Source organism: Balearica regulorum, chromosome 3, assembly GCF_011004875.1.
Source record: "Balearica regulorum gibbericeps isolate bBalReg1 chromosome 3, bBalReg1.pri, whole genome shotgun sequence".
NCBI lineage: Eukaryota > Metazoa > Chordata > Aves > Gruiformes > Gruidae > Balearica > Balearica regulorum.
In genome coordinates this window covers 91,281,298-91,308,142 of record NC_046186.1, presented here as the reverse complement: position 1 = coordinate 91,308,142, position 26,845 = coordinate 91,281,298, and the positions used below count along the sequence as shown (strand labels likewise).

General features: G+C 38.9%; 1 protein-coding gene across 8 annotated transcripts in view; it reads right to left on the bottom strand.

Annotated features, from left to right (window-relative positions):
- The window catches only part of LTBP1 (latent transforming growth factor beta binding protein 1), a 204,593-nt gene that overhangs the window by 21,823 nt on the left and 155,925 nt on the right, over positions 1-26,845 (bottom strand). For all 8 annotated transcript variants that reach the window (XM_075748916.1, XM_075748918.1, XM_075748917.1 and 5 more), the window contains 6 exons: positions 25,206-25,328; positions 21,582-21,707; positions 13,747-13,872; positions 11,328-11,471; positions 3,880-4,062; positions 2,462-2,548 (listed from right to left, as the gene is read on the bottom strand). In XM_075748916.1, coding sequence (XP_075605031.1) covers positions 2,462-2,548; positions 3,880-4,062; positions 11,328-11,471; positions 13,747-13,872; positions 21,582-21,707; positions 25,206-25,328 — 789 coding nt within the window. The remainder of the gene's footprint in view (positions 1-2,461; positions 2,549-3,879; positions 4,063-11,327; positions 11,472-13,746; positions 13,873-21,581; positions 21,708-25,205; positions 25,329-26,845) is intronic.

The window sequence follows — 26,845 nt, the reverse complement described above, 5'->3', positions numbered from 1 at the left end:
AACTGACAAAGAGAATCTACCACACTTTCAAATAAGGCCAAATGTTTTCAGGGAGGTTTCATGGAAAATACATGCCAGCTCATATATAGCTTTTCACAGTTGTACACATTTTTTCCCAGTCTTGTATTTATGTATTTGTTACTGTTGGAATTCCATTCACTTCCTTTTTTCCAACCTACTTTTCATTTGCTAGACCTACCTAGACTAGTCTGTTAAAGCTAGGCTGGTATTAAAAATGGCAATAAAAAGCACAATGTAAATTAGGTGATTCTCCTCTCAATACCAATTGTCTTTATCCACTGTCTTCTATAGAATTACTCCCTATTTACTCTGGGGCAACACAGATTATAGCCCAAAACTGTCGTTTCGAGCTGTACAGCAGTTTTAAAGGTGAATTACTCAAATGCTTATTTTTTCCAGAAGAACTGAAAGTGCTATAAAGCTATTCATTTTTACAGTGACTCTTCCAGCCACTAAGTGGCTTCAAACATTAAATATTTTGACTGTTTAGCAGCAAGAACAATGCAAAGATTAATAAGGAATGTCATGTAGATGTCTGTCGGTTTCCTGTGGAACATGGATTTGTGTATGGGGAAAAACAGGAAAGCCTGGGAGTAGAGTCAAGCAAGGCTAGCTGAGTATATTCACTTCTGACAGATAATCCCAATTAAGAAAATAGGAGTTGCTTCTACAAGCAGAAGCTTGTGGACAGAAGCAACAGGAACATATGACTTAGTGTAACAGAGAACGATCACATTACTAAAAGTACTTATCCATTTATTGTTCGTCCTTTGTGCCATTCCTAAGGTTATTACAAAATAAACTTACAGAAAACAGAAGAAGTCTTACTATGGCAAGGTTTTGTGGAAGAGATTTCCAGATGAACCATTTCCACACTTCAGTATTTACGGCAGCTAGAGATATTGTCAGCCCTGAGGTAGCACAATGAAAACAATGCAGATTTTCTCTGACATACATTTGGACATACTGCACACACAGCATGTCCCAAATCTACATTGCAAAGATACACAGAAATCTTAGATCTGCAAAAAGAAACAACGCACTGAACAAAAATACTCTCAGAGAGCATTAGGTCCTTTAAGACCTAATACTAGTCAGTGTTCTGACTTGTCTAGATGTAAACTGTCAGTCTGTTGAAGACTGGTCCCTGCTACCATCAGTCTCAGGTCTGGATTCATCCCATGGCACTTTGTTCTTTACTCCAAGTTGGTGGACAAAGCAACACCTCCAGAGAGTGGAGGTCTTATGTGAGTTACCCCATTTAAACGCCCACATTAGTTTGAATGAATCTGGGTATTAGTGCCTTATAACCTTTAGTATCTTTTCCATGCCCCGTGCACTTTACAGGTGCAAACACACACCTGCTGAGGATAACATAAAAAAAAAACGTTGGTAGGACAGAGACCTGAATTCAACCATGGTCTACTCGCTAACTCGACAGGAAAACTGACCTAGTAGTGTCCTACTCAGTGAGGAAGGTAGTTCGGAAAAGTACACATAACAACCATTAGGAAAAAATCCAAAAATCTTTCAAGTCCCACCAGTTTTTGTCATATCTCAGAATTGGGTCCGACAGATTACTGATTTAGCTAGAAGCAACTCTGGCAAATCCTTATCTACATCCCATGTGATATTATGCCTTGAAAAATAGTAAATTTTACTGCATTTTTATGTGATATGAACACACAGTACTTTCTGTATTTAGTTCTTGATTTGTAAAACAACAATTCCAGTAGGAACAAATATATAAAATGTGTGCTTTTCTAAAGATCCTGTAGTTGCTATGTAACCCAAAGATACTATGCTGACTTCATTTTAGCTAACACAAATACAGTGTGTTTATGCCAAGGAAAATTAATCTCACAAATTATTAATATTGATGACTGCTTCTCAAACTTGAAAAGGAATTTCACTGATCTCACTCTTCCTTCTTAGTGATGCCAACTCCTTCCCACCCACACCCACCAATTCCTTCTATCACTCGTATTTCTCTACAATCTTTTGTTCGATAATTATTTCATGACGTTCTGTAATGAAAATATCATTGCTGAACTTCTTTTCAGTTTTTATATTCATTCTCACTTGTAGGTCTAATGTTTAACAGAACTTTTCTGCTCTCTCCTAATTTGTAAATTTATTTACAAATTTCAGGTGGCTTTGTATTCCATATGTAAATGAGTATTTGAGGTTTGTGGTCTCAGCATCTATTCTCACAGTGTATAGCACTTAGCTTAAATTAAACCAGAATATTACAGAGACTGTACAATTGACATTCTTAACAATCTGTCAAATGATGATTTTCAGTAATGTTTTATATCACAAGCTGGTTTTGTCACCTAATAAAATTTGAATTAGTATGTTTACATTGCTGGCTCACATTTCAGCCAATCAACTACCAGAACTTCTGAAATAATTAAACTTAATACAAGTCAGTACTGACCTTTGTAATTCTGAGCAAGAAGCCCGTAAGATGATTCTCCAGAGGGAATGAAACCTTTTCCTTCAGGACACAAATCAGTAAATTCAGCTAGGAGAGAGAAAAAACAAAAAAAATACGTCGTTAAGTTACTCACATATGTATGTGTTACATATGTGTTTCACGGTACTTTGAGAAATCTGAGGCGACGTTTTGCCTTATTCACATCTATCAGGCAATTGTGCACACCTTTAGCTAAACTGGGGATGCAAACAGTTACAAAGTTGGCTACAGCCTGACTTTCCTCTGCTCTCAGTTTGCAGCACTAGCTTTGAAAAACCTAGCTAGGGTACACACAGCACCACAGAGCTCCACGCAAACTAATTTCTCTTGCTCCTTGGCAGGAGAGTGTAGTCCTTACTGGGTTTCATGGTGCACTGCAGTTATAACAATACCAGTAGCCAAATTATCTTAATTAAAGCTAGCATGGGCCTCTCTGAGCTATAGTGCAAGCTGCAATTTAGACATACCCCAACTGAGATACAACCCCCTGTCCACATTCTTCAGTCCTTATGCAGGAAAAACACTAATTGACTGCAATAGGAGAACATGGTGTGCATTACAGAGGGAAATTATTTAAAGCGTCTTGGAGACTATACAGAATCAAATAAACCTATCCAAGCAGAGAGGCTCTTTTTGTAACACATCTCATTTCATTTCACTGATTCTAAAGTATAGTTAAAACAAGAATTAAACATGATGATACATTTGTGTGAAAAGTAATCTTCAGTGTTTAATCTCAAAAAGTTTACACATGTTCTCTCTTACGTGATTTTTTCCAGCTGGAGTCTGAATTTCAGCCATCACTGTTTATGTTTCAAGCACTGTTTTCAATATTTGTGACAAATATCATATGGCTGTGTTTTGCTAATTTAATATTTAGAGGTTAAACAATGATCTGCAGACAACATGATTAACTGAATTGTTCAGTAAGTAGCAAATGTAAAACTAATGTCATAATATATATCAGTAATTCACACAGCTGTAGAAACAACATTACAAAGAATAGCTGCAGACTCAAAAATGCTGTAATACTTACCTTTGTTTTCCAGCTTGGGAAAAATCTAACATGTTACCACAGCATCTGGAAAAAGCTTCTGTGAGAATCCATCTTTGTTTAAATCAGTTGGAGGCAATGCTGTTTAGTAACAGGCTGTTTTTATCCCTAGGGTAACTGCAGTGAAGCCAATGGATTTACACCAGGTATGAATTATTCCTACTACCTTTTCCTCTATGGAAGTCTCCCATGGATAAGTCATGACTAAATAATACAGAATATGGGGTTTAATGGGCAAGCCTTCTCCGACAGCAAAGCACTACACTACTGTTAACATAAACACAATGCTTTGCAAGTTTGCCAAGGGACAGAACCCTCCTCTTACCAGTTCCAAAGACAGGGCATGGGAAGATTTCACAGTTATCACCCCAGCCAGCACCCAAGGTACAGCAGCACTCTTGTTTGGTTACATTGGATGTAAGCACGTTGTCGCAGAAATTAGCATCGTTCAGATTGTAGTAGCACTCCTTTTTTCCATCTTCATGTTGATCAGCCTCTACTGGTAATTCTAAAGGTGAAAAGAAAACATAAACCACATAAGATGACATGTGAAGTCAATCAGTTTTACAGGAGAATCAGAAGAGCCGCAGTACCTCAGTTCCACCACAGTGAACAGCAGCATTGTCAAGCAGAGAAGAAAACAGTTAAGTACAAACTCTGGTTTAACTTTTTTGTTCTTAGGAAGAGTGATGGAAGGCGATAGCCTTCCTTTGACTTTATCAGACCTGTTCTCCAACTTGGCCACAAAGGGATTCTTCATGTTTACATTTCTTTCATTTTTAAGCAATGCACGAACTACCTGCTGTCACGCTCAGCTCTCTAACTACCATGCCCAACTACTGACATAGTGCTTTTCACGTATGAACCTGGAAGCTCTTCACAGAGGTGAGCAAACATTACAACCTCATTTTACAGATAATGAAGCTAAGGCACAAACTGAAAAGGCCTGATTTTCAAAAGAATGAATATTTCCAGCCCCTTTTAATTTCACTGGGAAAAAAGCATGTTCCACACTTGACTACAAGGCCCTTTATGATTTTTGCAAAGGTAACTGCCTTGCTCCATCGTAAGCAGAGGAATATAATGCAGATGTCAAGTTAACTGGCTCTGTGCTTTACTTTAAAGTAGGCATCCAGCCAAGAAGTCAGATTTTCTGCCTTTAGCAGTTGCGTGGGTCCTCTCACAGTATTTATAAGGACTGGAGGCAAAATAGTTGCTCCCATACATCCAATAAAAACCCCTATAAATAGTCAAAGACTTTTCTAATGCAAGGCACTGCTAAAGTACACCAAGAAGTAAGTTTGAAAAGAAATACCTAGTTAAAGCTTCTGTGTTTCCAGAACTGTCTATCTAACCTTGCACTTCCACAGAATTCTCATCAAGAGCTTAGAAGTGGAAACTATCACATAAAATTGTTACTCACACTGGATTAATATGAAAAACTTTTCATAGACCATCCATAAAGTAACAGAGTTCTAAAATTACAAATGCTAACGTTTATTATCAAACCCAAAACTTTGTTCAGGAACTTAAGATAGATAAATCTTGAGGCGACTAGTTTATTTTCTTTTTATCTTGGAAATTCTTTACACTTAGCACTTAACAAATGTTTAATTCACAAAAACTTACTAAAAATTATTGCACAGTGGCTGATTTTCCATTATTTGAGATTTCATTCATGTCTACTCAGGCTCTTGCACAATATGCCAAGCATGAGACATTTCTCAAGTAACACACGTATCTAGGCCGGAATCAACACCTTATTTTATACCTGAGTGACAATGCATTTCAAAATGCTAGAAGATTAGTAAGACCCAGAGAGCTGAGGCCTATAAACTATGTTTGTTTGCCTTCCAGTTCTTTTCAGAAAAGGGCTTAAGGCTGGCCCACTTACAAGTATTGGTAAACCTGGGAGAGCCAAGTTCACTTGACCACCTCAGCTGTCCACCTCTGTTTGTCTCTTGATCAAGCTCAGCCTCTTTATGCCAGGTATAGGATGGATTTTCGTCTAATCCCATCCACTGTGAGGTGGGAGCTTGACGATAGTGATTGTTCAACAAATGCTGAAGGAATTAAAGGAACTCCAGCTCTTGCTACTTCAGCCTGTTATCCCTGCCCACCTGCATTCCCCCAAGCAGATGGAGCAAGGCAACTTCACTGAGCATACTTTTGAGAAAAGTGGGTTTAAAAATGCCAGTATGGATTGCCTATTATTGCACGTCAATAGTATGAATGTGTGTAATAGTTCTTTTGGCTTCTAATTCCAAACAGACAATTGGATTTATTTCTGTTTTCCTCAGAGAAGTGACTGGTTCTGTTTTGGGAGGCTGAGGGGCTGGCAGACACCTCTATTCAAATTTAGTACAATGTTGCCACCTACAAGGCAAACTTTCCTTTACTGTTTTGCCAATATAACTAAGTTGTACATTAAAGGAAACACCCAGCTGAGTACTTATTTCATCTTTGTTAGTTTAGCCTGTGGTGTCCCCTCATCAGATAATTACAATTTTCCATAATGTGCTGAATTTCATAAAGTGTGGTGGTTTTGTGGTATCAGCTGCTATCCAATAGGAACTACGGTAAGACTATCGTGTCACAGAAATGCAACTGAACTAAATCTGTTATTTCAAGGTGAGAGAGCAGTACTTTAGTCACCAAATTACACATTTTCCTTGGCCATTTGCCATTTGTCTAACTGAATCAAAGCCAAATCTTCAACAGGAGAAAAAGCATGGCACTTTTCACTCTGTTTACCCGAGAAAGAACACCAGAAGCTGCCCTGGGAGGAAGGGGAGACAATCTCATCATGTCATTGTTTATTCCAATTTTACATATGATGTGTTGGTGTCTCCTCCCATTATCTGTTCAGCAGCTTAAAAGTCTGTTGTTTACACAGCTGTGACTGAGGGTTAGTCAAGCAGGCGTTGTGAATGTTTGGAAAGCAAATGAGACACAAATCTTTTATATTTTTTTTTAAACCAAGACCAGTCTGTGTCTACAAGCATATAATTTCTCTCTCATACATTATTAACCATTTAGTAAACAGGTTGGTTTTGAAAGTGGTTTCACTAGGACGTTGACAAAATATGATAGGAAATGGATATTTATTTTTTTATCATTGTTATAGGTTTTTTGTGGTTAGAAAATGCAAAACATCTGTCTACCTAAGACATGCTGGTAAAGGAACATAATTTTTTCAGGTTGTTGATATGACTGTTCTATTAACAGCCTATAAGTGAGATTCCGTACAGTTGCTGCTAGGTTGAACTCTGAAGTATTTATTAGAAATGGATTTATATATCTTAGCATAACCTTGATCCACAGTATGCTTCAGCATGAGTTTGGTGCAAAAGTGTCCACTAGTAATATAGGATTCAGTGGATAACCAGGATATTAGCATATGCTTAGATTTTAGCATACACTTAAATATTTGCCTAAATAGGGGCCTGTTAACAATTGTGATCTGAAAAAAATGAAACATATAGAACTGATGGGATCTTAAATACTGCAACTGTGTACTGATGCCTCTTATTCACAGCTGGAATCAGTAAGGAGGTTGCTAAAGTGAAAAATCATCACTACAAGTTCATGACTTCTAAACCCTCTAGCAAAGACTCTAGTGACTGAGCGCACAGCTTGAGGACCACACACTTTCAGAATCTGATTTTCAAAAAGACAGTAAAAGTATATTGGTACGTGCCTATCGATAGGGTATACTTGTTTAGATTTCTCAATTGGCTCCACGTGTGGTAAGCTACAATATCTAACGTGTGTGTGTGCAGTGTATATGTACAGTTCGGGGATTAGTGCAAGTGATGCACATTTAGAAATTACATCTAAGACCATGTTCATAGATGACTGAAATTCAGATTGTTATTTACCTTAGAAAAACACATGCATATTGCCAGTAAAAAATAACACAAAGAGTTTTCTTTAAAGTCTTAATGTTTAGGAACCCCTTAAAGTTTAGGAAATTTAGAATTTGTCCTTGAGCACCAAATTTCTATCCTTGAGGAAGCTTTTAGATCAGATTTATAAACTATTACTTGGCAGTCTCAAATTTTTTGTGCTGGTCGTTGGTTAGATTAGGAGGAGCATGATTTTATTTCAATACAAATTAGTCTAGTAGGTATTCATGCTTCATTGAATCGTAGAATGGTTTGGGTTGGAAGGGCCCTTTAAAGGCCATCTAGCCAACCCCTCTGCAATGACCAGGGACATCTTCAACTAGATCAGGTTGCTCAGAGCCCCGTCCAACCTGACTTTGGACATGTTTGGCCACCAAAACTGGGATTTTTACTTGTAAATACTGTTAAATATCTTGCCATAAATAACTGATTGTATTTCATGTAGCCAGGAGAAAGCAATATCAAAATTAGTCATGGGTACCTAAGTGGGCCCTGGTACCTTAGTGGAGTTCTCTCCCTGGAATTCTTTTCACTGGCTGAGCCGTTACCCAAACTTCTGATCATACTGGCCTTTGCATATGTAATCCAGATTCCTGCTGATATGCTTATGCTTACACACATGCTTTTCTTTGCAGTTCTCATTTTAAATCATACCTATTATAATTCTCAAATATATACTATCCATTATAGCTTCTGGGTTCAATGCAGTAAGATATATTAGTAATATGTTAGTATATGTTAGTAATTTGTATGCATACTAGAACATGCATTTGTCTTATGCAGAAACAATTAAAACCACAGGTTTATTACTCAAACTGCGTTCAGCTTGGTACTTGCTAGAAATACATCATAACTGGCTTTATATATCTTGTTAAAGACAAGACTTTAACCCAAACTAGGCATTTTTTTCTCCCTTAGGTACAAACATGTATAACAGCAAAGCTTCATCTGATACAAAACAGAGTTCTTTCCTCCTCTATCTTTTCTTCCTTCTGAAGCATTTGCTACATTTTGTGAATGGCAGGGCAGAGAGTAGGGGAGTAAGACAATGAAACCTTGCACAATTACTTTTTTTTGTTGTTTTGTTACTAGAACGTGACAGTATGGGCTAGGATTCTTGATACATACACTGAGAGGATTGTCTCAGGACACAGCTAGCAATAGATGAATTTCCACTAAGGAAAATCTGAATAGAAGGAAGTCTCAAGAGCCCCAATGGCAAGTAAAGTGTGAACACACAGCATTCCACAAAGCTAACTGCCTTTAACCACATGGAAAAAGTTTCCAAATTAAAGTAACATTTGAACAATCTTCACCTATTTCCACTTGGTATGAGGTAGACGAACATTTCTTTATGGACAAAAATACAAAATGAGAAATAAGCAAAAGCTGAATAAGCCACATTAAGTATAGATATCTGGAATGGGGTAACACAGATTAAATTCTTCCTTTCTGAAAATAGGCATGATGCAAGCTAATGCTGACAGATGATGTCCACATGCACCGTAGGAGCTCTCAAAGCACCGCGACTGACTTGAGTATGTGGCTTGTTCAAAGCCAGAGGACGTGTGGCTATTCCATCGCTCTTTGCAGGGAGGTAGCTTGTTATGCCTATATGATCATGCTGCAGCGTGTCTCGGGGGAGGCTGAAGTACTCATCGCTGGGCAAACCAACATAGCGGTTACTGCTCATCCTGCAATGAGCATATGGGTCTTATGCCACTTACTGATGGGGACAAAAAGACTGGTTTTGTTCCCTCTTCAGCTGACAGCTGCACAAGGGCCACCTATTGATTCTCAGAACAAAATAGGAACAAGCAAAGTGAGCAGATGTAGAAGAATGAAGTGTGTGTTGTCCGCTCCTGAAATGTCAAATCCAGAGGTACGTGGGGCAGTGGCTCTACTTGACTGGTCAGTCACTGAGGTTTTGAGAAACATAAGCCAACTGATAAGAGTAGGAAAAAAAAACCCAGCAAGGCTGCAGGATGTACAGGAAAGCAAGAATCCTTTTTAAGAAGAACTAACAGCAGTACTTTCCTCCTTTTACTGTGGAAGAAAAGAGAATAAATAGTAAGATCTCTGTTCCTAGTGCTGCCACTTTTCCTTATTCAAGAGCCTATGGTGCAAAGTACGTCTCACTGGCTCCTAATTTCCCGGTCTTCTGTTCTCCTATGTGAGATTTTCCTCCTTGATAACCTTATCAGAGAAGAAACAAAGCACATGTTTTTTTAAGGCCTGATGAAGGCTGGAGGGGAAGGAAGAATGGCTTCAGTACTGAGAGTAGAATATTCATCTGTTGACAGTACAATCTGCCACACTGGGTTTTCATCCCCTCCTCCCCACAGTAATGTTTGGGTATGTCCTTGAATGCTCCTTGGACTTGATTTCTTTTTACATGGGCTCAGGTCCCCTGCTAATTTCTTCAGCTTTGGTTTTGTTTTGACACGTAGCTGAATTCTCCCAAGTACTACCTCCTCACAGTACCAAAATGAAGATGGCATTCACGTCTCCTGCAAATCTTGATAATATAATTTAAACACTCGTCTTCCATATATGCATGGAATAACTTTAAATGCTGCTATCATCAGTGGGTATTTAAGCTAATCTGCTTCATGATGGCAAGGTACTTCAGTATTTTCCCTTGTAAGCAGGAATGGCAGCAGTACCACTAGGCATTGCTCTGCTGCCTCAGCCATCCTACTTTTTTTCATTCCTCCTTCATAAAACAAGCTCCTGGAAGTCTGAATCTTTCTCACAAGATTTTGCAAGGGTTTCAGTTTGTCAATCAGCTGTTAATGATATTTCACAGGCAGCTTCTTGAGTGTTGCTGAGTGCTGCATTCAGCGATCTAAATACTTGTTGCAATTAGGTCACAGATATTTCAACCTTGTTTACAAGGCTGAAAGACCATGAGTGATAGGAGAAAACAGCCACTGCCTTGTAAGCTGTAGGGTCTGCATCCTCGCACTAGAGCCAGTTATTCTGAAGGTTTCCGGAAGCTAGATCAGCATGCAGTGTAAGAGCAAAATAAGAAAAATACCAAGATTTGCATTCTGGAGGGGGAAAAAACCCAAACCCAACTGTGCAAGTAAATCCCTTAATTTCTCATACTTTGTTGCTTTATTGTGGGCTTGTTCCTTTCTCCAAATTGGATCAGTGGAGGCCACGTTAAGAGTTCTAAACACATTTTTAATGAGTGTGTTTCCAGTAGTATTTGCAACACCCAAAACATCTGATAACAAAAGCTCACAAATCCGGTACAATGGACTACTAGGAAAAACAGGAGAAAAGATGGAGCAAAACAGGCAAGGGCACTCAAAAAGCCACAAAAGGAGACTGACAACAATTAAGTGTTTTGGTTTTTTGCTTTCCCAACTGCCTTTTCTGAGGACTTAGGTTAGTACTAGATAATACTAAGAGGATACTGCTATATATGAATTCTGGTTCAAATCATATGGTCCCTTAAACATTGTCCAAGCATACTAGTGGAAGTTTGTAAAAATTTGAACAAAAAATAGAATCACTCAGGCCAGAGCCTTGATTCCACATCACATTTCATTCTTACAGTACAGCAGACAAGAGACTTTACTCTTAACTGCTGTAACTGTTCATTATTACTGCCAAGTCTGTTGACATATAAAATTTAGAAGGTATTTCTGCTATATTTTCACTGCTAAAGATTCACTGATAAGATATTCCATCCTAGAAATGCCTCTTCTCATGCACACGCTTTCAAGAAAACAGAGTTTTGAATGTTTCTGTTGTAGTTAAAGCAACACCAACATTTAAACCAACTTCACCTTTCCATTGGTTACATATGTAGTGGAAATCATGCCAAGCATGCAAAAATCCATTGGCATTTTACCTGGTGAGGTGCGGAAGCGGCACTGTCCGGTCATCGGATCATACTCCTGGTTTTCATCAGAGCACAAGCACAGGAAAGAACCATCGACATTTTCACAGAGAGCTTCGCCACATACTCCACTCAGCATTTCACATTCATTCACATCTGGGGAAAAAAATCCAAACCATAAATCAATTCAGACTCATTACTGACAGTTTGTTCTTTTATCTGCTGTATCTGTGCTGATACTGTCTGCCAGATTACAGATGTGATCTCTGGGGAAGGATTAAAAACTCACTAATACCTAAGCGGAATCATAAACAAGTAGTCAGTCCTTTGAAATAAAGGCCCCTGAAAGCCACAGTGCAGCTTATAGACTATTGGTGCTGATGAGGTGCTGCTTGTAGACCAGAACACTGGCTTTCATTTTTTTCGGGTTTTTCGAGTTCCTTTCTCATTTTTAAATACTTGCTTTTCTTTGTACCCTTTTTGTGGGATTTGATTCAGACTCATTTAATTTGTTTTCTTAACTTACGTTATTATCAAACTTCCACTGAATTCAAGGAGCAAAATGAGTAGGTTTTGGTGCAATTCAGACTGCACTATGAAAAGAGAATACCCTTTTCTCCTCAAAATCCCATTTTCCTTGGGAACATCTACTGAACAGTGAATTCCCCAGCCCCACCGCCACCACGTGCACCTCGTGCACGGCCTCACAGGCTGCTCTGGAACCCACGAGGAATATGCCCAGGTCAGCCAGCGAGCCCCTGCCAAACACTGTGAATTTCCTTTCCCCAAAACACCCCACATATTTTTAACTGGGATTCCATATATCTGCTAATTAGTCTGCCCCCAAAATGCTTTTTTTGATTGATGGAAGAGTTGTCTGCTGTTTAAACAAGGGTTACCAAATACTGTTGGGATCACTCAACTTTAGTCTCTTTTCAGTTGCTAAAGTTTACGTTTGAAAATCTACTTTGTCTACTAGTGACAGAATCTGAAAATTATAATTTCTGTATCACAATTCAGAAATTTCTATAATTGTGGTCTAAAGTATAACTTGTGAAGCAATGCTTTATCCTTTTTACATCTTATCCAGCAAGAATGAAAATATAGTCACGTGACTGTTGATTTTTGTGTATTTTCATATAAATATGTATTTTAACTTATGGTTTGCTCAGCACTTTTAAAATGTACTTAGATTTTTCTTTATCTTTTTGCTGGATTCCTGTCATAAGGAGCAAGTCTTCTTTGGGGAATGTTGCCAGGCCAGGAACTAAAGAGACGTACCTTTTCCTAAAATTGTTTTGGTAGATAACTGGCATCAAAATTTCTAAGAGTTTTTGATATTATAGAGTGTACACAAGAAAACATTATTTTATGGTGCATAATCACTTCACTGACAACTCAAAATTAAATTCAGTTTCACACCAGCTTTTGCTTTGCTGGTTTTTTTTTTCCCTCCTGTCTTTGCTTCATTTGTTTTCATCCCTGAAAAGTCACTGTATGCAAAAGTAAGCATTGGTATGTTGCAAACTAAGTGCCAAATGGCATAAAGAATTTTGTAATAAAACTAATATATTAGAAAACACATACAAACACTTCTGTAAAACTTCTAACTTCTCCTCTCTGTTCTGTATTCCATTTAGGTCTCTCTTCTTGGTAAATGTGTTTCATCCTGAGTCTGGCTTGAAGAAGTTGCCTAATGAATACCTTTCCTTGATCTGGTATTAATTTTATATTAGAAAATCATGCTGCCTCAGATGGATCTCAGGTCCAACCATCACTATTAACAACAGATCTGGAAACCTATTGCATTTCTCATAAGAGAAATGTGCAGTATTTACACATCTACAAAAATCTCACATCTTTTCATGGTGATAGGTGTCTTTCCTGGAGCTTGAAGGCAATGTTAAAACCAGTTCAAATACGATGTGCCTAGGGAGGGGAGTGTGCCATCTTATTCCGACTGGCTGTATCACATGCCAGACGTTATTTCCTGTAGGGGGTAGTACAGAGTTCTGGTTATTCAGCTAAGAGACTAAACAGATGTTGCATTTAAATTGGCTAAAGTATTAAATTCAATCTATTACAATTTATATTTGTGAATGGTTCTGATGTGCAGAAATAGTGGACTTTTTTTTTTTTGTTTGTTTGTTTGTTTTAAGAGATAAAATGAGTCGCTCAGCTTATTTGCTGTTGGTTTCCATTCAATCCTAATAACAGGTTCTCATTAAACAGGTACGGAGTTAAGTTTCCATCTGGCACAAAGTTCAGTGAGTAAAGCACAGCTCAACCTTATTTTACTAGTAAGTGGTACAACTTTAACCAAAAATGACGGAAAACAAAAATGTTCTTATGAAGAAATGCATTTTGCTCCTGTGCCGCTTTTTGCTCATTAGAACCTTGCAGGAATGACTGCTCGTGCTTAAGAACTCACCCGTACACCCTTGCCCATCCTGTGGGTCCTGATACCCTTGGTAACAGAGGCAGCGGTAGGAGCCATCCATATTTTCACAGAACCCGTGACTACCACATATTGTGCCGTTCGCACATTCATCAACATCTGTAAGGAAGAATTTTAACATCAGACAGGCCGTGTGACAGTCAAAGGTAGACATTTATGAAGAGTGCAGAAAAACAACAGACTGGCCATATTTGCAAACAGATGCAGCGATGCCCCTCTATACGTTGGGAAGGAAAAAACAAAGGACAAGACACAAATATTTAATGTAAGCATACCTACAATTTAAGAAATTGTTTCAGTATTAACTTCACAGGAAATACCTTATTTCAGACAATGATTTTGATCAACTGTCTCCCATCTGTTTCACCAAACCTGCCAACCATGGCATGATGCTACATAGCACAGAGTAAGACACAGTTTAAATATGACCATCTCTCTGACTGATTTACAGATTCTGCCGGTGTAGCATTATACAGTCAACAACATGTGTGTGAAACTGAACCCACTGTGCCTACAAGGAGAGTTCAAGGGTATGGTTGCATCCATTGTGCAGAAGTGCTGCACAGATCTCATTCTGGCTCTCAGCACAGAAGAGAATTTCATGGTGTATGTGTAAGCGGTAAATATCTGTGGACTGAGCCTTCTGGCTTTAATCCTGTAAGTTTACACATGAATAATCTTACTCAGGTAGGCAAAGTAATTACAATGCCCGTATTCTTTTTCTTTTGTAGTTCCCATTTGTGGTTTGCTGGCCTTACAAGTAAGAGTCACTTGCATGAGTAAGTCTGTTCTTTGACTCAGCTGCCCATCAGGCTGTAATGAAGCAGAGCTGCTTGTGGCAGAACGTGCTGTATTACAAGTGCTAGAAATGTATTATTTTTATCTTCACTCAAAATAAGACCTAAACCCAAGGTCCTGACCATCTGTGGTCATTAAAGATGTCATGGTATGTTTTTCAGGAGGAAGAATATTAACTGAACCTGCCAGGATAATAGGATTACTACCTTCTTGCCTTCTAAATTCCTCTGCAGTTTGAAGCAGAGAACTTACTGCTCTATTTCTTTCCTAGAAACCATTATGACTGTTAAGCGAGGTTGCTGTCCATTTGGAATTACCTTCTGCACTGTGCCTAAGGGGGAATTACATTTTAAATGGTGAATAAAGTGATTCGCTTTTGATTTATCTGGGTACTAGCTACTATCATTAATTCTGCACGTTAGAGTAGACCTTAATGTGGTGGGGCCTACCATCATTCTACCTTCAGTCAAGGCCTGAGGCTCTCACTGAACTAAAGAGCTGGTGGGACTGAATCCTGCATTGCCACAGAGAGGGCTTCTTTGAACAGGTGGGCAGCACTGCTGCTGGTGTCTTTCTGAAAGGAGAGAGTAGGGCTCAAACATAGTCCTTGTCTGCTCTTCCAGCTCTCCAGCAAAGATGCACCTCATTCTTCTCCTGATAGTGCTCACCAAGCAAGGACATTTTTAATTTTAAATTGTGTCTGATGCTCAGCTGAAAGGGAATTCTTGGTCTTTGAGCCACGTGGTCACAGCTCCCCAAGCTATCCAGATTTGAGCAGCACGTCATTACCATCCACACAGGCTACCTGTTGTGCTGCCCTCTTGCTCCCCAAGTGCTCAAATTCATCCTCATGCCTCCGTCTGCCTCAGGGAGAGGCTTTTTTGGGGTCTTGAAAACCAGCTTTTCCTATGTGCTGTGCTTGGGGTTTGAACAGGTTTAGAATCACATATAAATTTTCAAGGCCAGAAGAGACTATCCACAACCTCTTAAATAGATAAAAAAACTGTCTCTGGCAATTTCTGTACCAGTGGAGTAAATTGTGGAATTTTAACATCTTTTTCAGAAAGGCATCTAATTTCACTTTAGGATGTTTAAGTGATGGAAAACTCACCTGATCCACTGGTTAACAACTTTCAGCTAAAATACAAAATTCATGCAAAAACTGTATGTACTACATACACCAAAATCTATGAGACATAGATGAGTATAATTGAGAATTATAAAAAAAGTATTTGCAGATGGAACTGGCAGAATAATTTATTTGGTTTGTTGGTTTTGTCTATAAAGGTTTTAATGGTCTTTATATCTTGATTTATTAAACAAAGGAAAAATATTGAAGGAATTTATCATGGAAAGGGTTACTTATAATTTGGCAAAGAATACAATGGCTAGTATGCTTATTTTCAAGGAACTGAATATGAAAATTTGGGTGGTTTCTGCATACTGAACTTAATGAAATCTACCACAAGCCCTCCCTAGTAGAATTAATTCAGCAACAAGAGTAAGCGACATATCTGTATTAAAGCCGCTGTCAAGAGTGAAAGGTCAACTATTACCTTTGATACCCTTTTCCAGTCACCATAATGACAGAGTTATAAAAGGATGCATATAGAGTTACTGGGAGGAAGAAAATACAAATTCTTTACGGTTGTGTTTTTCTGGTCCCTCCCTCTTGCTGCTGTGCACTATACCTGCATAACATATTTTAATATTTAGTTTCATGTGATCATCAGAATTTAACATATCTGGGTCAAAAAATCTGAATACTCTATCTCTTGTTTAGAAAATTTTGTTAAGAAAAGTTAAGAAAAGGAATTCAAAATGAGTAAACAACGGTGGATTTACAGCCAGGAATTTAAGACTACAGACAATAACACAGAGTTTGTATTTTCAGTGGCCCAGTATAGTTTAATAACAAAAGCTCCTGAACCACAGAACAGCTATTCTGTTAAAAACCTAGACAGAAGACACTACAACTGGGGATTTTAGAATTACGTAAATTACAGTATTTCCCTTACTTAATTGCTAAATGTTAAAGGAAACAGATAGGGCAATGGATCACACAGCTGGTTCTCCAAAGGTAAACTAAGGTCACTGACAAAAAAGCTGCAGAAACAAAACTTGTGATTGTAGCAAGTGTCCTAATTTGGTATATAATATAGCCACAGAAGACTGTTTTGTTTTTCAAAAGTACACAGTCTGAACATGACTGGATCTTTCAGTGTATGGGAAATTACAGAGGAGGTCCAAGCACCAAATATTTTTCCTTGTCTAGACAGCTCACTCAAAGGACTCCTGTTTTACAGCCGGAAAGGGCATTTGTTTCTTTAATCACTCTGTAAAGCAGGAGGCTTGTTTGTAATCGGCAATTCTCTTGCTACAGGGAGACAAAGCAAGGGGAAAAACTAAATATGAAACTAATATATCCTATGTCTATACTGTGACTAAAGGAGTTCTCTGTAATTACAACCTGTTTTAGAATCCATGACTCAGAGCTGCCTGCTTTAATCAAAACTCCTTTGATCTAACATCATCAGGATCTAAAGAAGGGCAAAACATGTGCGCTCAGGTCAACACCGTGTTCCTGTTTTCTGCCAACCTGAAGAAGATGAAGGCATACTTAACCTCAGGCGTGATTTTTAAATCGCACTGAAGTGACTGGAAGAGGAATTGTTTCCTAGGACAGTTCTGTGTAGTGCTTCGGGGAACAGAACTTTGATTCTGAGACTTCCAGGGCTGCCCATAACACCCATACATAAAAATCACTGATTAGAAAAATGAGTATGTGAATAAAGACTTTGGCCATCTAGAGGCAATAATGCTGGATGGTCATTCCAAGGTTGTGCGTAACAAGAAAGAGATTCTTGTTTCTCCCCTTGTGTTCTTACTGCTCTAGCCAGCATCCAGACAAGAAGTAGTTCATGCCCTAAAACACCTCTATCAGCAAATGCATGAAGGCTGGTGAAGTCTGTGATTACTCACTGTGAAACAATAGGGTAGCTCACTGGGGCACACTCTGGAGATGCGTACTTGAATCTGTTTGGCAGAAGCCTAAGCTTGCTTGCTTTGGTATTTAACCAGAGATTTGGTGAAGCTGTGAAGTTGTCTACTGCATAAAATTTACTCCATGTAACAGATAATACTTTGCCCCCAAAGAAGTCCTAGATTTACCATACCCTTTTCCTAAAGCTGCCTTGTCTTCCCTATATATGGGCACAATTATGGTTGGGATGAGCAGTTACAGCAAACTTCTACTCTCTTAAAATGTCTTTGGTGGCAGAGGTAACAGTTAGGGACTGTTCACAGCTCTGCTCTTTGTTTCCTGATTTTCAAACGCGGTCATCTTAAATGATGGATGATGTAGCATCTTGGCGTACAGATTTGTAAATTATTTGTTGATCACAGAATGATCTGTGGATGCTCTGTGCAAGCATCCAAAGGGCTCAGACGGGTGACTTAATCAGTGGACAAGGAAAGGAGAACAGGATACAAGACAGTAAGTGAGGGGAAAGGAAGAAGCAGAGATTGGAGAGCTCTCGTGGGATGTGTAAGTTTTTTTGGAGTGCCTGTTGAGGCAGGCAGTGAAGCTCAGGGCTTGGAGCAGAGAGGGAAAAGTGAGGGAGCCACTGAGAGACATATGGAATCGGACATGGAGACAGAAGAGGCGCTTGGGGCAGGGTATTGACTTAAGCATCAGAGAACCTCTAACTTGAGTTTTTGCCAACACAGTTGACTAGCAGCCAACTGGGTAAAACGCTGCCTTTATGGGAACCCCAGAGAGCTCAACAGGGACCTAGGGAGTGCTGCAAGAGCCTCCTGTTCAGAGAGCCTGGCGCAGCCAAATTACTGAGCCTGAGGCCAGGCAGCAGTGGAATGTCACCGCTACAACAAAAGTTTGTCTACACCTTGGAAGAAGACACAGTCTCCACAGCTGTTCAGTTTACTTTGGCCAATGGCCATAAAAACTTCATACCAGAACTGAACCACATGGGATTCTTAAATGTTTTATGTTGTTGTTGTTTCTGACTTTTCAAAAAAACGAGTCAAATTTGTACAAAAACAGTCTGGAGATATGGAAAATCTGCTCCCCAGGTACAGAGAGGCGTCTGAATCCAGCAAAATTTCCTCAGGTTCTTTCTCTGATGGTATAAACAGTTATTCTCACTCACTTAACTAGAAGTAAATTCGCAGAGGCACCTAGTGTAAAGAACAGTAGCTAGCTCCTGTGGCTGGAAGCCACATCCTTTCTCAGTACCTGGAATGTCACACGTTCCTTTGGTTTCTGATCCTTTTGTTTCGTCTTGCCTTTTTGCATGAAGCTGACACCACTACAAATATTAACACTGACGCCATCAGTGCTCCCTTCAAATGAGTTTTTTCAACTCTAGAATTGTTTTTATTAAAATGACAGAATGGAGAAACTAATCGTGGTAGAAAAGGAGTGCTGCTGCTTCAGAAGACTAGAAGTACCCTTGCTCCGCCAAGTTATTAAAATACTTTTCCAAGTGCTGAATATAAAGTCTGATCTGTATTCCATACACACCACCAATTACTTGTGAAGCACGCTCAACTGGTTTTGTACTTGTTTTTTTCTTCATTAAAAAGTTCCAAAACTACTCACAGTCCTGGAAATAAGATCTTGTGATTTCATCTTTTTCTATTTAGTAAAAGTTTGCCTTTTTTTTCTTCTAATGGAGATTAACTTTGTACTACTTCATCATATGTGATGGTAACCCTTCCCTGGGAACTGTGCAACTTTATTAACTGTCAGAGATCCAGACAGAGGGGCTCATTGTTTCTGGTACATGCCCTAAAATCAGATGCCACTGACTTTTTTTTTTTAAAGTTGTGTTTCTATTCATTTCTGCCTTTTTAAATTTCTGAGAGTTTGATTTCACAAGGTGAATAAGTGTTCTTCTAACTTTGGTTTGGAATAAAGTGTTTGGTTTCTACTAAGAGCAGGCTGCATTCTTCTCTGACCGCTTTTTTTTTTTTTTTTAGCTATGCTCAACAGTGAGGCAAAACACCTGCTACTACTTTTCTTGCAGAGAATTTGAAGATATTTAACCATATCCTTCCTAAACGCTGGGTGAAATGTATACATGCTGCCAAAAGAGTCCAGGAACATGCTTTGGAATTATGCCCGTTACTTGAAATCACAAAATACTGCCTGGCCCATCAATCACTGGAGTTATTCAGATTCACTCTCTAGTCTACTTGACCAGGCTTTTGTCTTGGCAGTAAGAGAATGTTTCTTTCAACTTCTGCCATGATTACAAAATAAAGTAAATGTTTAGAGAGGAAAAAGCACCAAAAATACTGCAGGATTTTTTTTAGTTATCAATAATAATTAAAACACAAATAGTGTGTTTGATGTCATGCTATATCTAAACATACAGCACTTATTCCCTTACATCAGCCTAACAGTACTCTTGCCAGTAACGTATTTAATTTCATTAGATATTATATTACTAACTATATGGCAGGTTATATGCCAGCTCAAACAATAATGCTGTAAGGCTGTTGTTCCTCTGGTAAAAGCAGGGGGAGTAAATGCAAGAGTCAGAAGTTTCAATACACCTCCTCCACTGAAGGAAGAACCTAAGTGAACTATGAGAGGAGCTGGCCCGTGAAAACCAATCACATAGGGACTTACTAGCCTGTCATTTGGGATAGAGAAGAGCTTGCTGCTTGGATGCCTGAGATCCACTACCCACAGGTTTTAAGACCGAGCTATCATCTGCTCAGTGCTTCTCCTCTGCACGCATCCTGCCAGACTACCACCATTTAACTTTCTCCCCTTCTGAACTTTTCCCACAAGGCTTCTTGTCTTGAACAGTCCTCTCATCCATAAGAACAGCTATTCTTTACCCAGTTAGGGGCATTTTTGTTTTCTGTCAGCATCACTGACTACACAAAGCCACATAACTTCTTGGTATCATTGAGCACAAGTCTCCTATTTTAAATTCAGTGCAGGAGAGCAGCATCACCTACAAGAGTGTGCATTCCATTAGCAGCAAGATATATTCTCATGCTATAACCAAATAAAAACCCTGGTTACACCTAAATTCTAGGCTCCTGGCTAATGTTTCTCATCAGTGCTATTGCTGGAGCAGCTTTTACAACCTTGTATGAAAAATACCTGTATAAGCATACCTGCATACACTTACTGAGAATAAGCTGGCTTTGGCACTGTAAACATATAATTACTGCTATTTACTCCATTTCTGCCATTTCAAAATGCCTGAGGTTTTATCATAAATAGCATTTTACTACAGTTTCTCACTGGAGTTACTTCTGTTGTAGGGATGCTTCATCTGCATCTCTTTAAAAAAAAAATAAATAAATTCTCAACAAGCAAAGTTCTGTTGTCTCCCACACAGCAATGAGAACATTCTGGCAGCTCAGACTTGCTGCTAATCCACTTAAGAAGCTTTAAATGAAATAATCCTAAATATTTATGGCAGGAATGTCTTACCCACTGAAACTTATCAGAAACCTGAGTTCCAAACTCACTTTACAAGTATTTTGTACATATTTATTCCTTCCACCCCTGCTATAAGATAGAAATAATTTCCCATCTATGAATATTTTCCCATTATTACAGATGTCCACTGGTTTCATGTATCTTAACATAAAAATATCATTCCCTCCTTTGCCATAATTTGCCATAGTTAGGTTAGTATTCCTTCTTTTTCACTGATTTCTTTTGCTCAAAAAACCACGATCCAATGTAAGATAGCAAAATTATTAAAAATCCAGTGATACACAGCTTGTAACAAACATTAACTCCATTACGTTGCCCATTTTGTGCATTTCCTGTTATACTTCTTATGATTCAAACAGCAACACAGCATGCCGTGCATTTACAAGAAAAAGAACAAAGGGGCCTTGGGTGGCAGATTGCGGAGTTAATAGTGGTTTGGGGGTATTAGACCCAAACTGACTGCTTTTCTCACCCAACTAACAACAGCAAATCAATGGGAATGCATTATTGTAAATTGTCCCACCTTCACACGTTCGGCCATCTGCAGACACAGAAAAGCCCCGCTCACATATGCACTGGTAGGAACCATCCGTGTTTAGACACTCCCCGTGAGGTGAACAGAGGTCAGATCTCTCACATTCATTGATATCTGAAAACACAGAGACATTAATAGCTTTGCAAATCATCATACCCTTAATGTTAAGGCTAAGTTCAATTAGTCTTAAAGGCAGCTTTTATTCCCATCAGCTATGTAAATAGCTACCGTAAACGGAGCTCATTTTCCAGAGTTACCAAATCTGGGATCATTCTTAAACTCTGTATAGGCATCAGTACGTTCTGCTGCATCATACTCTGACTGTATCACACTCTGCAGTGAGGATGAGCAGATGAGAGTGATTTGTGAGATATCAGTATAAGCTCCATACTAGCCAACATTTCTTCTCTGTTAGGGGAATTCTCAGACGGCTCCATCTCACTGCTTTTTGATTGCTGCATGCTGGTCAATTTCTGCATCTGGCTCCATGTGTTACCGGCAGGTCTGGAGTTGCATCTTTCCCGGTAGGCTGATTTTATAGAATTTAAAGGCAAATGCTCTTTCTGGCTGATGGGGAATGGGAATAGTCCCAAAAGGTTGCTATATAAGAGGAGTCTGTCATAATTTTTTTTTTAAAACCAACAAAACCAAACCCACAAACTTAGAAAGCATTTTTCAAACACTGCCTTTCAAACTTGTGAATCTGAAAAACAAGCATTTCTTTCTGACTGATGTCTCATCTTAACAAGAAAACCTGCCATGAGAACTTAAGGACTGTATTTATTCATTAAGGAGGTACCACTTTCACATGAATTACCGTTCACATGGTAACTGCACTTTTGTATTTTGCTTTACAAAAAATGATTAAGAAGTTTTAAGTACCATGCTGAGTTCAAACACAAATTTACAAACAAAACTTACCCAGGTAGCTCATTCATCCATCATCACAGATACTAGAATTTCTTCTTCTTAACTGTGTCTTAGATTCTCGCCATTGTTACAGCCATACAAAATGCATCAAAGTAGACAGTAATTTTGATAGACTAGAGAAACAATGATTTCGATACCATAATTTCAAGACCCATGACATCCATTATAGAATTTTGTTTGGATACAGACTGATTCTATCCTGTGTGTAAACCTTCTAGGCCAGTGTCCTGAAGTTATGGCACATATGTGGAAAGAACAAAGGCGGCTCAGGGAAGGGTAGTATCCGTATGAGGCGCACAGGGAAAAGTCAGTGCGCTGCACTTCACACAGCGCCTACATGTGTCAAGTTTCTGAATTCAAGATAAATGCAGATCAATGACATACTCCCCAAAGCTCTCTGAAAGTCAGGTACGGTGGGAGATAGGCAATGACAAGAACAGTACGGTACATCCTGCACATTGGTCTCAAGGCTAAGCTGTCAGCTTCTTAAAACTGCCACAAAAATACAGGAAACCAAACCAGATGATTACACATGGCAGAATGATCTATTAAAAGTGAGGAAAACAAAAGTAACAACGTTAGGGAAATAGAGTATAATTCACCTGAAAGGGCAAACTGCACACTTTCTCGTGCTTTGGACTCTTTTCAGCTTTGCTCCTTACCAAAACACATGCTCCTAATTTCTAGTCTAGTCCAGATGCAATTTAAGACACCACATTCTGTGATAAATTTGCCAGTTTAATTCAATAGCTCTCTACTTTCAGATATGGCTTTCTTTGAAGGTAATAAGGCTATGATGATCAAGTCACCCCTCATTTTTTTCTTCAAGTAAATAAAGTTTAAAAGCATTCAATCTTTTTTCCCCCTGGCCATCAGCCTTTTTTCGTTCATCCCTGAACTCTCCTCAGCTGATCAGCATCCATTTTGAGTTGCGGGCACCAGAACGTCAGCGTACAACAACGTGCAAAGGAGAGGTAAACAAACCTTGCTTACTCCTGCTGGATATTCTGCTTTTTCAATCTTCTGGGGAGTGCATTAGTCCTACTGGCCACAGGGTTGCACTGGAAGCTCATACTCAGCTGACTCTCTCTGACCCCTAAATGCTTTTCAGTGACTATGTCCCAGAAAGAAGTCCACTGCCCTACAACCATGGCTGAGACTCCTTGTTCAATACAGAACTGGATATACTGAAATGCATAGTGTTTGCTCATAGCCAGTAGACCATGTGATCAAGATCACTCTGCTCTAGTGGCCTATTATCTTGATCTTTTACCATGCCCCTAATCTCTCCAGGTAAATTCTCTCAAAAATTTTATGTTTTTTTCTTGCTGTTACTGAACTGTGATAGACCTAACTTTCAATCATTTAAAAATGTCTCAGTTTATAATACTTTGGAGGTACTGTGGAAATGTAAAGAAGAAGTCATCATTCATGATACAAGTCTTGCTAGTTTTGTCCAGTATAAATTACAGGACAAGAAAATATATTGAAGACTTTTATCTTTGACAAATAACAATTCTACTATTGCATTCTGTAACAGCTCACCAACAAGTAGTCAACACAGTAAAAAAAGTGTAACTGTAGCAAGCTGTTCTTTTTAGTGTTGGTGGTCGTCTTTCTCAAGTATGGCGCTCTTACCTGAAATTATTTCCAATTTTCATTCACATTTTTCTGTTAAAACTACTGTCTATACTGTCTGTCCCTTAGTTGGCTCATAAGTGCTTTCAGTTTTGTTATGCTTATCCGTTTAAAACATGAAGCCTGTATACTACTACTTTACATAGCGGAGTGAAGAGAATAGAGTGGTATACATGCTGGCATTGATTTATAACTTGTGATCGATTCTCTTTTATCTGCTAAAGCAAGGTCTAATACAGCACTTCCCTGTGTCACATGCAACATTTTCTGAATTAGAAAGCAGTCACATATATAATACTCAAAACTTACAAGGAATTTACTGTTGGCTGCACAAGATCTTCAACATAGATCAGCTGGAATACAGTCTCTCGGCTCAAGTCTAAGCTGTGGGTGGGAGAGCAACCAAAGCTAAGCCCAGCTTCGTGGTTCTCCAGTCCTTTAGAGCATGAACACACTACCTCTTTCCAGCTCTAATACCATGGTTCTCATCTCATAAACACGGATGGCAAAAGGGAGTCATGAGGCACGCCTGGATGTTGTACCAACACGGAGTTGGGATCGCTCAGAACTAAAAGCTGAGAAGTATTTTTCTGGGTTTGTCAATGCTGACTCAGCCTCAGATAACACACTCTCTTCCTCCTCACCCATCCTCCACAAAGCACCGCAAGTGTTTTAGAGGTGAGAGAGGTTTATCTAATGTGACTTGACACTGACTGTACTGTTCTTTCTGTTACATCGCTGATTCACAAACATAGAAGGTTTTGTCAAAATAAATGTTCTCGGGATTTGGAAAAATGCAGCACTGTATCTCTGTTAGTTCTAGTACAGATTCTCTTTCAAGTTATGAAGGCTGAGATTTCAGCCTCTTGAAATAATAATTTCTCAACATATATTTACAGAGAGCAATATAAAATGAGAAGAGTAAGAAAGTACTACAAATGATAAATAAAATTAGTGTCTTTCTGAGCATGATCTGTGACTATCACAAGTTATACTTACAAACTTGCACATTTATATAAGGTATTTTTTATAGCTATTTCATACCTTGACATCCCCTATTCGCTATCTGCTGGAAACCATCTGGACAAGTGCATTTGTAAGACCCGTCAGTATTCATGCAGTTTCCTCTAAGGCAAATATCACTGTCTTGAAGGCATTCATCAACATCTGAAATAAAAATGTAACTGAATAATTAGATGATGTAAAAACTGATGAAACTTGTAATGGTGATACTTTGATACTAGTGTAGCAACTTGAAGCTACTATATCATTTAGTAACTCTGTGTGCGTGTGTGTGTGTGTGGAATCGTTTACTCCACTTTAGAATATCCCTTTGTTTCATCTTATCATCAAACTTCTTGTATTTTCTAGAGAACTTTAAAATCTGAGTTTGTGTCATTTATTCTTAGCAAGCTTGTCTAATACGTGCCATCTGCATCTCTAATGAGCTATCATCATAGACCTTTATACCAATCTCTCCCCCACTTTAATGATGCCTGTGGTGTTAGAACAGTACAATTAACAAGAAAATCCAAGCAGCTGTACAGTTAGAAGACAGACACAAAACATGCCTACTAATGCAAATTTGTAGTTTACAATATTCACCTTCAGACATGTTTAGACCACTACAGAGAGATCCCTGAGCCGGAAGTGACCCAAGTCAGACAGCCCGCCGGGTATGGGCAAGCCGCAGCATGGCTGCTGTGTCACACCAGACAGGTAGCTGTGGAGAGTACTCACAAACCAACCGCATGGACAGGAGGCTTGTAGGACAGGGACCACACTGTGCGTACTGCTGTGCTAATGGTTGCCTTTTCAGAGGCAGTTCATGCGATGCACGACAGCCATTTTTCAGGCTGAGCAGCTTGGTCACGAAGCTGAACAGCTGCTTTTGCACAGTGCTGCACCCAAGCCATAAACCCAGCTCCAGAGTCAGGGCAGGCAGGGTCTAGCTCCCGGCTGCCTGGACACCACGATCCCAGCACCAAGCCTCAGGCCTGTAGACTCTCCCCCAGCGTCTTGACATCCGTGGGATAAACATGCTGACCGACAAATAGCAGGGCAAGTTTCAGGATACAAACTAGATACAAAGTAATCAAATATTTCAAGAACAGGACACTGGCATTGTCTCCTCCTAAAGTCTTTTCTTCCCCAGAGGAAATGGAGCACAGCTGCTGTGGGTACAGGATTGACTCAGCAAGTACCTACATTCCAGCGATATTATAGTTTTCTTTCATGACAGCTAAATATACAAAGTATTTCATGACTGTGCCTCTAGTTTTAAAAGAAAACAGAAAATAAGAGAGTCAAGTAAAAGAAGCATCTCATAAGCAACTTTCCCTTGCCTACACATTGCCCTACCTCGTAACTCATTGAGTCTATTGCTCTGATAATGCAGATAGTTTCCTTTGAAAAACAGTTATCAAAGAGTTTTTCCACTGCCTTTGATTATTCTGACTTCTTAACCTTGGATTTTAGCCAATTAGAATGGTAACTTTTTCCTGTGTTGCAGGAATAAATAACAACTGTAATTAAAAAAAAGGATATGACCTCATTTCTACAGTTATCTATGCAAAGCCCACACTATATCAAAGTGCAACTATCCTAGGGATTTAATCTATTTGATAAAAATAAGAAATAGGGATAGCTTTCTTACATAAATGAATGTTATTGCAGATAAAACT